This window comes from Amaranthus tricolor, chromosome 6 (assembly GCF_026212465.1).
Source record: "Amaranthus tricolor cultivar Red isolate AtriRed21 chromosome 6, ASM2621246v1, whole genome shotgun sequence".
Classification (NCBI taxonomy): domain Eukaryota; kingdom Viridiplantae; phylum Streptophyta; class Magnoliopsida; order Caryophyllales; family Amaranthaceae; genus Amaranthus; species Amaranthus tricolor.
Window position 1 is genome coordinate 20913699 of NC_080052.1, and position 13281 is coordinate 20926979.

General features: G+C 30.8%; 1 protein-coding gene across 1 annotated transcript; it reads right to left on the reverse strand.

The window, feature by feature from the left end:
• Positions 1–11887: 11887 nt before the first annotated feature.
• LOC130814702 (protein GLUTAMINE DUMPER 1-like) lies at positions 11888–13072 on the reverse strand. Its single transcript, XM_057680852.1, has one exon. It carries the CDS (start codon positions 12698–12700, stop codon positions 12209–12211), a length of 492 nt encoding a protein of 163 aa, XP_057536835.1. The 5' UTR covers positions 12701–13072; the 3' UTR covers positions 11888–12208.
• Between the last annotated feature and the right edge of the window lie 209 nt (positions 13073–13281).

A 13281-nucleotide genomic window follows, 5' to 3' on the forward strand; every position in this document is an offset into this window, starting at 1 on the left:
ACCCTTCTTCGAAAGTGAACCCTTGTTCCATACTGATGCTTTCTCTCACTTGGTTGCTCCATCAATTGTATCGTTATTTTAATTTGGTGAATAATAAATTCTTTATTTGCCAAAAAAAAAATAATAATAAAAACTATTTCAATTTTCAAACACAAAAATTTAAAGAACACTTTCTTGAGTTAAAAATACCTTAAAACATCAAAAACTCATATCACGGGACAGGGGTGGCAGGTAGGCGGAGGCTAGGACCGGTCAACTTAATGGCGGGACAGGAGCGGCGGCGAGGGTGCTGGTTAGGTAAATTTTAGGTTTTAGAGTTTTATTTTTAAGAGAGAGAAGGGAGGATGGTAAAAATATTGAATTGCAAATTGCAATTATGCCACACATACTTCTTCTTCCCATGGAAATTTCGTAATTTTTAATGTTTTAAAGTTTTCCTAGGGCACGTGCCAGGGGTGCCCCAATATAGATCCGCCCATAATTATTTGAAAAATATCTTTTAATTAGCATTCAGATATTTGACATTCTAGACTAGGACATGTAAATTTTACATCCATCAAAAAACTTAAAAAGCAACATCTTATTTCTTTTAATGAGAATGATGGACATTGCACAAGGTAGGGAATGTTTTTACCTTTGTTGATCTTTTTAAAGTAACACAAAATTATACTACCTTTCAGCCTTGAAAGTCCTTCTCATTTATTATTTAGGGGTGTTCTATAAATTTGTTGTTCCTATAAATAATTTTGTTATCTATATCATAAATTTTAGATAAAATTAACATTGTTTATCCTCATTATAATATTTTAATAAAGTTTATGGTCATCACATATTTTCCACTAACTTCATTTTGATATTTTTATATTGTTTATGGTCTCTATATTTTTCCTATAATTTCAAAAAGATATTTTTTTAATAGTTAAGGTCCATATATTCTTTGAACTAGTTTTCTTTTAATTTTTTTAATATTTATGGCTCCGACTTTTTATCCATTAAATTTATTATTTAATAAAATAATATATATATTTAATATCTAAAAAATTCTATTTTTCTTAATTCTCATGAATATTTTTTATAGGAATTTCTTTAAAAAACGAAAAGGAATATCTCATAATTAAGACTATATACAATGCGGAAAATGCATTTTAAAATATAAAGTTGAAGTACAAAACAAAAAAGACCTCAACATAAATAACTAAGATCACATAGAGATGGTCAATACATTACCAAGTCTTTAACCAAACTTTGCAAAGAAAATGGTATCATACTATCTAATAAAAGAGTGTAAATTTTATATGACAACTTCATAGTGATTTGTCATCATATAATCATATTATATAATCCGATAAAAAGACTATAAAATTTCACATTGCAATCTTATAGTGATTTATCATCATATCATATTATACAATCTAATAAAAAGACTGTAAAAATCCACATGACAACCTTAGAATAATTTTCCATAAGAAATAATTCCTACCAAAGATAACATAACTTATTTCTTTAATATATAAGAAGTATATCACAATTAGATATTAACTATCAAAATTTAAGATTTTTAATTCTTAAAATATATATTTGTTTTTTTATGTTGAAGTATTTGCTAATTAATAAAGTTTTTTAATCAAGAAAAAAAAATACATAATTATCAAAAATTATTTGAAGAATCACAATCATTATGATAACTTTGTTGGAAGATTAACCAAATTTGCCCTATATGACAACTTTAATTATACTTATATTAACAGTTATGGAATTGAGGGTAATAGGTATAACACAATTGTTTGAAATCTTGGGGATGTTAGCAAAACTTTTGTTTTCGAGTAAAGTTCAAAAGTACGCCTAAAATTCGCTCATATGTTCATATTTTTTTTTAGAGATAAATCAATTTGTGAGTATAGACAAGTTCACGTTTTTAGAGTTATTTTATTCTTAAAAAAATAAAGCTTGAGAAACATTGATAAAACTATACTTTTGATCAATAGTGAGTCACCTTCTACATCAAGTAGGATGGAAGATACTTTTGAACATAGGAGTAAAGGCAATGAGAGTCTTTCTTTGGATCCGATTTCGTGACTAGTTTTCTTTGTGAAAACACTAGTACAAATACCCTTCTTGTGCCATTCTAAATGCCTACTAAATTAGTTTTTGGTCCATTCTAGTTGGAGAAGATTCTGATCATATTTAATATGTTCGATCATACAGGATATCGAATAATTAAGGGCCTTAATATTAAATTACGTGGTATATGATAAATTTTAAAAGATACAAAATTGTTAAAAAATTATCATAATTTTTTAAATTGCTCGGGGCTTCAAAGAATTTGTCAATTTTTGTTCCGCTCCTCATTCTAGTTAAGGGGATGCAGCCAAGGGCGGACCTAGAAGGCTTCTGCGTCCGCAAGTGACCTCATTGACATTTGAAAAAAATTTAAAAATTTGCAATTTTCTACTGCCAAGAGGAATCGAACTCACAATTGCACGCCTCTGTGTATCAGTTTGCACTCGCTGTCAACTGAGAAACGTAATATCAGTGATGTATTATGAAATAAACTTTATATACTGGTTTTATTGCAATAAACTAATAATACAAACCATTATGAAATCAGTTCACTATTATTAGCACATAAACCAAACACAGTCGCGCAATCAGCATTGTCCAATGCTGTATCGTGAGTCTGCCGTCTGATATCTGCACTACCACCGCCTCCCTCTCCCCCCCCCCCCCCCCCCCCCCAAGCTGCCATCGTGAACCGTCGGTTTCCTTTTGCCACCAGCCCACCACCATTGCATTCAACTTTGGAAATTATAATCAAGTTTAATCAAAGGTGTGATTTTTTAATTAATTAAATTTTGCAAATCTATTTAATTTTGCAAATTATAGTCGATTATGATAATATCATCATGATTAATTGCAGTGACTATCAATTTTTTTGAATAAATTATATATAAATTCTTGATTAATTGATTATTGTTCTAGATTAATTTCAATTATTATCATTTTTAAATAAGTTGTATACATGATTAATTGTTTAATTATTTATTTAACTATGTTTTTGATTAATTGATTCTTATAAATTTTTATTTAAGTTACATATTTAAAAAAAGTGAATTGCTTTTGATAAAATTTTCAATTAATAATTGTTGATTAGTGATATATTATTGTTTAAGAAGTATATATATATATATATATATATATATATATATATATATATATATATATATATATATATATATATATATATATATATATATATATAGAGAGAGAGAGAGAGAGAGAGAGAGAGAGAGAGAGAGAGAGAGAGAGAGAGAGAGAGAGAGAGAGAGAGAGAGAGAGAGGAGAGAGAGAGAGAGAGAGAGAGAGAGAGAGAGAGAGAAAAAAATTATATAAAACTACCTTTTCTATACCCTGATTTGCAAAAAACTACCTTATTTAAATTATTCTTTGCAAAAGACTACCTATTAACGGTTTCTTAGTGTTTGACCGTTTAAATTGACGTTGACCATCACGTGTAAGTCACGTGATATGTTAACCCTTTCCTTCTTATTTCATTTCAGCCATTTTAGTCGAAAACCCCTCCGTTTGCTCCTGAATCCCAATCATCTTCCTCTCTCCTTCTTCTTCATTCATAAAATGTTCAAGGTAAGATAAATTAGCTTTGCTCCATTTTAAATCCCAAATAACTGATGTCCCTTTTGAAGTTCTAAACTCCTGGAACCACACTCTCCGAGTTTGTCTGTGGTTTGGGGTTCATTGCGATCGTCGACACCAGAGAGTGAGAGAGCTTGATTTGGGTCATAATGATTTAGATGGTGATATTTCAGAAGAGTTATCCAAATGTTCTAATTTGGAGTATTTAATCTTGGATTGCAACCATATACCAGAATCATTATCCAAATTGGTACACCTTAAAGTGCTAGATCTTTCATCAAACAATTGGTACACCTTAATTAATGCTCAAATCATACAAAATGGTGGAGTAGAATTGTAGGAGTGTTGAGCAGAAGGGAAATTAAATCCTTATTTCCTTCCTTCTTTTGCTCCTCCATTTTCATCTCATCTGCGAAAAAAAAAATTATTCAAGTCCATTCAATCTGTACAGAACAGAGCTATAGAGCTGGATTTAGTATTTTTCGTACAACTTAATTCTGGAGATCCCAATCGAAGAAAACATCGAAATCAGAGAGATCAAAATCATCGGAATGATTAAAAACACTATCGTCAACGTCCTCGAAGCAATCTTGAAGTCAATAGTCACAGAAGAAGGGAGAAGAGTGAACAAGTTCCCATCACTGATGATGAAGTAATATATACCTCTAAATGTTAGATGATGAAGAAGATGTGGCAACAAGATACTAAGACCAACAAGATGTCGCAAGGAGATGATGAAGAAAGAAATCGCTCAGATGATGAAGAAGAAAGCGTTTACTTAGAAAATTGCGAATGAAATCGCTGAAATGAATGAAGAATGAAAGGGAAAATAAATCACGTGACTTGCACGTGATGGTCAACGTTATTTTCAACGGTCAAACACTTACAAAGGGTTGACAGGTAGTCTTTTGCAAAGAATAATTTAAATAAGGTAGTTTTTTGCAAAAAAATTTACAAAAGGTAGTTTTTTGCAAAGAAGGGTATAGAAAAGGTAGTTTTATATAATTTTCTCATATATATATATATATATATATATATATATATATATATATATATATATATATATATATATATATTAAAATGTCATCATCAGTTTCAAGATATGAAAATTTGTTGAAATAGAATATAAAATATTTTTTTATAGGACTAACTTGAAATTTGTTTTGTATTAATGATTTTCTTATTAAAATATGATTTTATTAATTGTGTTCATACTGAGTTTAAATTTTGAGTCTGACACTAAATGCAGCAAGTGTTGGGTTGGTTGTGAAAAAACAAGGCATAATGGGGTTCTAAAATAGTAGTATTGGAAAGCGTCTTTAGCCTTGGGAGGTCGTAGGCCATTAGGTAAATCTTAATAAATCTTTTTATATTGTTGATTGTATCTAGATTGCGTTTTTGCATTTGATTTTTTCTTTATTTATTGGAAAAATTGTTAAAACCTACCAATAAAAAGTGGTCTTTTATGAAAAATTACCTATAATAAATTTTTTTGTCAAAAACTACCTAAAAAGTATAGTTTATTTGTCTCAAAGACTATCAATTTTATAGGTAATTTTTACCAATCCTTAAAATGTAATGGAGGGTCCATTATTCAATCTAATAACTATAATTGCTTGATAGAGTTTTAATAGGGGTAATTTTGACATTTTAGTTTTTATTCTAAAATGGGTGTCAAAATCCTAGCATGGATAATAAAGAAAAATAATGGAGAAGATCCCAACTGGTTGAATAATCATATTTTCCTCGATCACTTCATACATATACTTCATTCTTCCATATGAAATTCTTGCTACACTACAATTATTAGCACTATTTGTCGTTTAGACTTATTTTATATATTACGGTTGTCGGTTAATGTGTAAGAAAAAATATAATCAAGTAGGATTTTATTTGAATTGTCTAATTCAACATTTGTTTTCATGATGTTAATTTGTTATAATTTTGAATTATACATAACTTATTATATAAATAATTAAAATAATACATTAAATTTTGTAAAACTTAATTGTAACAAGTATAATGATGATGAAACTGAAAAATAGTTTTTGTAAAATGAGAAAGCATTGTGTATTAGCACATAAGACATCATAAAGATATATAAATGTCACATCCTTAAAAAAAATTAAAAATTTATAATTGTTACATCAAAGGTAATTTTTTTTCAAAAGGCCATTAATAAAACATAGAGATGGATTCTAGATGTAGATTACTACATAACATAAAATATGCAAGTGTTGTACATAACATAAAATAAGCTAATGCCTTAATCAATGTTGCTAAGAGATAAGATCAATGGCCATATATTGATAATTAATTTACCTACAATCATTCCAAATAACTAGATAAATAACATGGGTTTTCCCTTTTTTTGGTAAAAATAAAACAATTTTTATTTTTCAATGGAAATATTGTGAATCAATGCTTTAAAATTTTGTAAGAACCATGATTTCATATTGTTTAAAATAAAATCTCATCACAATAAGTTTTTCATCTACTTTATTACATTCACGATAACAAAATAGATACAAGATATCACCAAAGCCATGACAAATATCAAATACATACTTATTACTTAATAATATTTTACACACTACAATAAATTTAACTTTTTGCGATATTAAATTTAATGGCATTAAAAAAATGCTATAAATTTATATTTTTAATTAATAATTGTTGGTTTTATTTTAAGTTTCACTATAAAGTGATTTAGTAACAGTTTATTTGGCCTTTAGTGACATATGAAAATGTTATTATAGTCAATAGTGGCATTTATGATTAATGTCATTAGATCCTATGTCACAAAAAGCTTTAGTATGATTTTGTATTATGCTGCTAAAAGGTCTAATAAATGTCAATAAATCTACTATATATATACCATTAGAAAGTTAAAATAGAGATATTTAAATTAAATGTTGCTAAATATATCCCACTAAAAGAAAATTATGTTGTAGTGGCACTACATGGTTTTGCCAATTCCTTCTCCACAAAAAGCATACACATGGTTCTTTTATATCGATGCAATCCATGAGCTCTTTAGACTGTTTACTTGTTACGCTCCCTAATCGTGACTTAACCGGCTAAGACTCAAGAACGATTAAACCAGTTGAAAGTTGACCAACTCAACTGAAATGATCAAGAGATGACATTCACAATCTCTTTATGAGTCCCAAGCCCAAGGACCAAGGAATAATACCAATTATCAAGGAATAAACTCATTCAAAAACTTAAGTTGATGATTGAGGCCTTAAAATATGTTATATACTTTAATACGCGTGTAACAACCCGACTTACCGTTGACTGAGTAAACATAGTCATCACTGGGTTCGTTTCCCGAGAAACTGGAATCACACTTTCAAAACTTTAGCAAAGGGGTCACAAGCTCTTTAACGTAACTAACTCAGCTAATTCTCAAACCAAACATCTGACTAAAACACAAGTAATCATACAATTCTCTACAAGTTCGATATAACCAACACAACCAAGTCAAATATACATTTATCCAAAATCCTAAAACAAATCTATAAATTCCTACGTGCTCAGCTTAATACACATCCTTGGAACGCTATCCAACACTGCTAACCCATCGTTCCCGACCGGTTCCGATCTGTAATCAAACTAAAAGATGGAAACAATAGAAGGTCAGATTAAACTAAATGAGAAGTAACAATCCAAACAACAAAACACAGTAATTCAAATCATAGGTTTAAAAGCAACATCAGTTTCCTAGATCTATGTGCGCACAGGGAGTCTAGTTGAGAGGAACATCCATAGCTCTAAGGCTATGTCATTCTCGGGTGAAGCTAGTCAATATCTCAATGACAATCCGCTTCAAACAGGGAGCAGGGAACAATGTTCCTCAACTCCGTCAATGACCAGCTCGCAAGCCCGATCCATTGACCATATCATAATATCAGCATAAACATTCGCAACAACATTTGTCCTAACAATTTCCAATCTCAAAAGAGCTTTAGTAAACTTTATTTTCAAGAATGCAGTCTGATCAGACCCTTTAAGGGACTTCTGCTACTCACCAAAGACGACGCTTCAAAGAGTTGGGTTCGATTCGCAGGTATCAGTTAGAATGGTTCCGCTGAGAAATCGTCTCCTGAAGCATAACAAACATAACATCACAACAAAGCGTTTGATACTACAAACTAGGATCATATAGCTTATTGCATCTCCTCCTAAGACCATAACTTACTCATGGATTATATTCTAACATTTCTAATCATACAAGGATTGTGCACTCCAAGCTTAAACACTCTACATGTCATCAAAATATTATAATCACTCTCTAACTTGTTTACATATTTTGTAAAGATTACTCACCTTCAGCATTCTTTATAATTTTTAATTAAACTTTACATTCAAAACCAACCCTCAAAAATCCTCAAATAATCTGATAATCCCTTCAAGAATATCAAACTATTCAACAACACAACCAATATATATCCCACCATTAATGATTTTCACAAGAAGCTCCTAATTCAATCATGAATTGAAAATACTTAATATTTCACCAATATACCACATTTTTCAACAAAAACTAATATTTCAATGTCATGTATCCTATCTCTTCAAATTGAATCTACCATCTTTATTCTCAAATAGAGATTTTCATTTGCCTCAAAGATAGGTACTCTAACTTACAATCCACAATACTCCAAGAATCTCGCAATAATCAACACATTTTCCATGAATTTCCAATTTAACAATTCATCTAACTAACTCATACATTCCAAGATTCAAAAACATTTAGGGTTTAACACATGAATGAAAGATTAAACAAGGGAAAGTATATGAATAAGTGCATAATTATTAAGGAAAAACAAGGGAAGAAATCAAGAAGGACTACCTTCTGTTTGCAGCAGCAAGAAACAGACAAAAATCAGGTTCAATGCTTTATTTTCGGCTTGGATTTGATGTTTAATCAACAGGACCAAAAACTCACTCAATCCTTCCCCAAATCGGCAGAATTTCGAAGGACTTGGAAGGAAAATCAATCGCTGCTTTATGATTTCCCTTCAATGGAGGAAAATAACCACCAAAAAAAAAATGTTGATGTTACTTAAAAAAAAATTTAATCAAAGATAGGCTGAGGTTCGATTCTTGAGAGGAAAATCAAAAGAAATGAGAGAAGAATAGAGTAAAGCAACACATAGAGATTGAGAGATTCAAACCTTAATTTTGTTTACACCAATAATCAATCAAGGAGAAAAGAACATTCATGGAGTGTCTAAGTTTATTCAAAGATGGCGGTATGAGAGGAGAGCTTGCAATGGATCTTGTGAGAGCTCAAGGTCGAAGATGGTGATAGTTTAGTTTTTGCCCTAAATTCGCATATCAGAAGAACGAAAGCTTTAACCCTAATTTCAGAGCGAATGTCGACAAGAAAAGGAAGAAAGATCGATTCACTTGTGATTGCTGCTGTTTGTTCGAACGTTTGGGGAAGAAGATGTTTGTTGCTGTGTGTACCAGAAGCTAGGAGAGAACACAGGGAAGAAAGGATGAAGAAGGAGGTGTTGTGTGTTTGTTTCTGAAAAGAACAAGACAATTAGAAATTTGGTTGAGGTCATTTTCGTACTTACAATTCTCTTAAACTCACTCGTCTTAATTATTAATTTCTCAAATGTTACAACGCGCCCTCACACGATAGCCCTTTGGGCTAGAATTGTGGATGAAACACATGGTCTTATCACACCTAGCAATGAATTAATATTCTACTTTTAAATAAGGAGTGGTTGAGATTCGAACATGTGACCTCTTGTCACGCTGACTTTGATACCATGTCAAAAAATCAACTCAACCAAAACCTCAAGCTGATAATTGAGGCCACATGATATCTACTATACAACAATAAGTTCGGTATATCTTTTGATGGAAGGCTTTCCTACATTGGATGGCAACTTATTGGTGTGCAAATTTTATTTATACGCAAGCGCACTGAATACGCGTAGTTGCGGGTTGAACACAAGGAAACTAGGACAAGAAACTTGCTAATTTCGATTAATTATATTGCCCAGAGAGAAAAATATGTGGTTGATTGTTTTCTAATAAACTACAAATGCGATAAGAAATATGGATTAAACTATATGATGAAGAGATCTAGGGTGTCGGGAATCCTCTATAGTCTTGTATGATCAAATTCTCATTGGTGTCTATGAAATGTCGGATAATTACGTGATTAAACATGATCTTGTTAATCTCAAACTCTCGCTCTGTTGATTAACTATTATATTTAGACCCTACTAATTCAATTCTCACACGCTAGCTTTATTGAACAGAGACTCAAAGCCGAGTCGGCTGCATCAAAAACAACATGGAAGCCGAGTCGGCGTTTTGTGCTGGAAAATCGCAGCAATTTCAAACGGTCTTCATCTCTTGCTCGGTAGTCGTAATTGGACATATAATATATTGTTAGAAAGCTCTTGAAGTCTAGTTTCTAATGACGCAAACCTTTCAGTAATACAATCTTTCTATCAAAAGTAATGACCAAAAGAGTAGACATGTATCAAATTTCACCTCGAAACTTTTGCATTATAAATACTCTTCTACCCTTTTGCTCATCTTCTTCGTAGAATATCTTCAACCGAGCTAAATTCCCCTCAGTAAACTCCGTCATCATCAAAACCATAAGAATTATGCTTAAAACAATCAAAACCACTCAAAATCAACATGAATAACCAAAATGAGTAATATAGCATAAATCTTCAAAATAAGTACGAAATTACTAGCAACGACCATTATTAAGGAGTATAAATGATATAAATAAGTGCAAATAATTACACTTATCAATTATCTTCCTTGCACAGAGTATATAATTATAATAAAGTTTTAGACTTTAATTAATGAAAATAATAATATATAAAACTATACTCCTATGTAATTAACGTTATTACATTAATTAATGTAGTTGATATTTCTTATTTAGATTATAAATTATACTTCATATTAAGAGTATTATTTTTTGATAATTTGTTCAGCCTAACAATTGTTAGTATTTGAATTCTTTTAAAGGCTCACATTTAAGGGTAGTGGCTATCACGCGGAAATGCAACAAATATGAATCAGAAAATAAAGGTGTTAGCCAGGCATTTGAAATCGGTATAAAATTAATTTTAATATTTTTGTCGGTTTTACGTAATTGTAAATTCGTTTTTAAAATCAAATTAAATTGAGTTCAATCCTTTGCCTTCATTTTTCCCTATCCTAACATAGTATAATGGTCGAACTTATTTTAAATATCTCAAAATAAAAATATTTCTTTTTATTCACCTCAAGTGTCCCATTAACTTTTTATTTTATTATTAATTTATGAATTGCAATATAATCAAGTGAGATCTTGTTTAATAGGTCTTAATATAAAAATTATTTATATCAACTTTCTATAATTTTTAATTATGCATAGAGAAGCTACGCATCGGAACTTTCAAGGTCTTAATAAAAGTTTTGGTACTTTATGGTATGTGTGTGTCACGATTAGAAACTTACCATTTCCTTTTACATTTGTTAGTACATCTTTCACATATTTTGTCGACTTAAAATCCAAATGTTCGTTGTCATATTCCTATTAATTCAATCAAATTTGTCTCATTTTGTAACCAACTCAATTGAGCAGCAAATGTACCACCATGACGACCAGAAAAACAACATTAAGAAAGGCAAGCTTAAATTTAGCATGTTATCATGAGGTTTCTCTGTTTTTCGTTCCTTGTTAGTAATAACAATTTAACGGCTTTCCATCCCTAAGAAAATAACATAAAACAGAAAAAAAATATATTTGATCAATAGTAGAAAATTTAATCTTGTTTTATTTGAAATAAGTATAATTTTTTCCAGTTATTGTGTTGGGTTCGAATCTCACTCCCTCAGCTAAGGATGGTCATGGGTCGGATTTATCAAACTCGGACACGGATCCAGACCTGATCCTAACCCATCATTTCAGTAGACTTACATTCGGACTCAGACCATTAGGGTTTAAAAATTTTAAACCTGGACCTGAACCCATCGGGTTTGATAACATGTGTTGATTTATTTATTCGTACTTAAATTTTTTTACTATTTAAAGGTTTCAGTAGTATTGAAATGAATTTGTGAGTTGTATATTAGTCTTAATTGACTTCAAATAAGTATAAAAATACGTTTAGAATGAACATAAAATTAATTTTGAATTGTATTAATAGGCAAATCTAAAGCAGATCTGGATTTTAATTGGTTGGGCTGAGAGATCGGGTCCAGAAACTAATTGATTCCCATAGCAATGTAATAATTCAATTATCAATATTAATGCCTATCACTTACAAATTAAAAAGCAACTAAACATAAAAGGTAGCATACAATTTACCTAATTATCACCCCAAATTAAGCTAGGTTTTAAAACAATTAAAACCCAAAAAAATTTCCATTTCTTTTTTTCCAAAAAGAAGAAAAAATAAACTTCTCATGGGCCCCACATACAAATCCCATGACATACCTGATCACAATAATTGAGAAAAATATTGATCCCCACCACCACCATTTCCACCAACATACACACTCATATTATCATTCATCATCATCTTTTTTCGTCATCATCCAACGTTGTCGTTTCATGCTCAATTTCCTCTTCTTTCTCTTCCCCTTCACTACTACTAACACTACAAGAACCTTCACTACTCTCAGAGTTTCCAAAAGAGGAAGCTCGACTCGTCGCCGGAGTTGCCAAAAAAGTAGGCTTCTCTTCACCCGCCATTATAACAAGTATACTATTCAAATACGCTGTCGCCGAAGCAGCTTCTTTGGGTTTCTCATCACCGGTGGACTCGTCGGAATTTTCTCCGGCGTCGGAGTTTTGGTAACCGGAAAGTTTCCAATAAGAGCAAGCGAGGATTAGTAAAGCAAAAGCAATCAATCCGAGCATTGCCGCAAGGCCGCCGAATAGATATGGTACCGGAGACTTCCATCCCGCGGGTGGTGGTGTAATATAATGATGTTGGTGTTGGTTTGGTAGACGTTGATGTGCTTCAAATGTGCCCTCAAACTTTTTTGTTACACCTGATTGTTTCATTTTAGTTTTTTTTTATTAGTCGATCAAATTTTAAGAGAATCTCTACAGATAAGGAAAATAGGATGATATTTTTTTTAATGAGCAAGAGCAGAGAGGAAATGAAGTTGGTTGAGAGTGAATAGAGAAAGATGAAAGGAGGTTTTTATGGGGGGGGAATTAGTGGGTTTTGATGGGGTTTATTTAGTGAATGATGATGAATAGAAATGGTGGTGTCATCTTCTTTTTATGTATGTTGGCATCTTCTCATATAAGAAATGCTTTTTGGGTTAGGAGTAGGAATACATAGGGAAAAGTTTTTATCTTTTTGGTATGGAATTATATACTTGTCGTTTGATTTATAAATTATTGTACTATTTTGTGTTAAATTAAATGGCGTTGTCATTAATTTTGAAATAGTAAATATTAATATAATATAGTTACTCAAGATCACACATACATTTGTATTTTATAGCTAAACAATAAGACTATTAATTCATTCACATAACTAGATAACCTTTCCTAAAAAGACTGTACTTTTTTCAGTTATTAGTCTTGTTTTTATAATTAAGGATAAAGTAAAACTACATAATATTTATTTTTTA

Excerpts from the sequence above, each read along its gene's own strand:
- LOC130814702 (XM_057680852.1), bottom strand. The coding sequence starts at position 12,700 with ATGAAACAATCAGGTGTAACAAAAAAGTTTGAGGGCACATTTGAAGCA.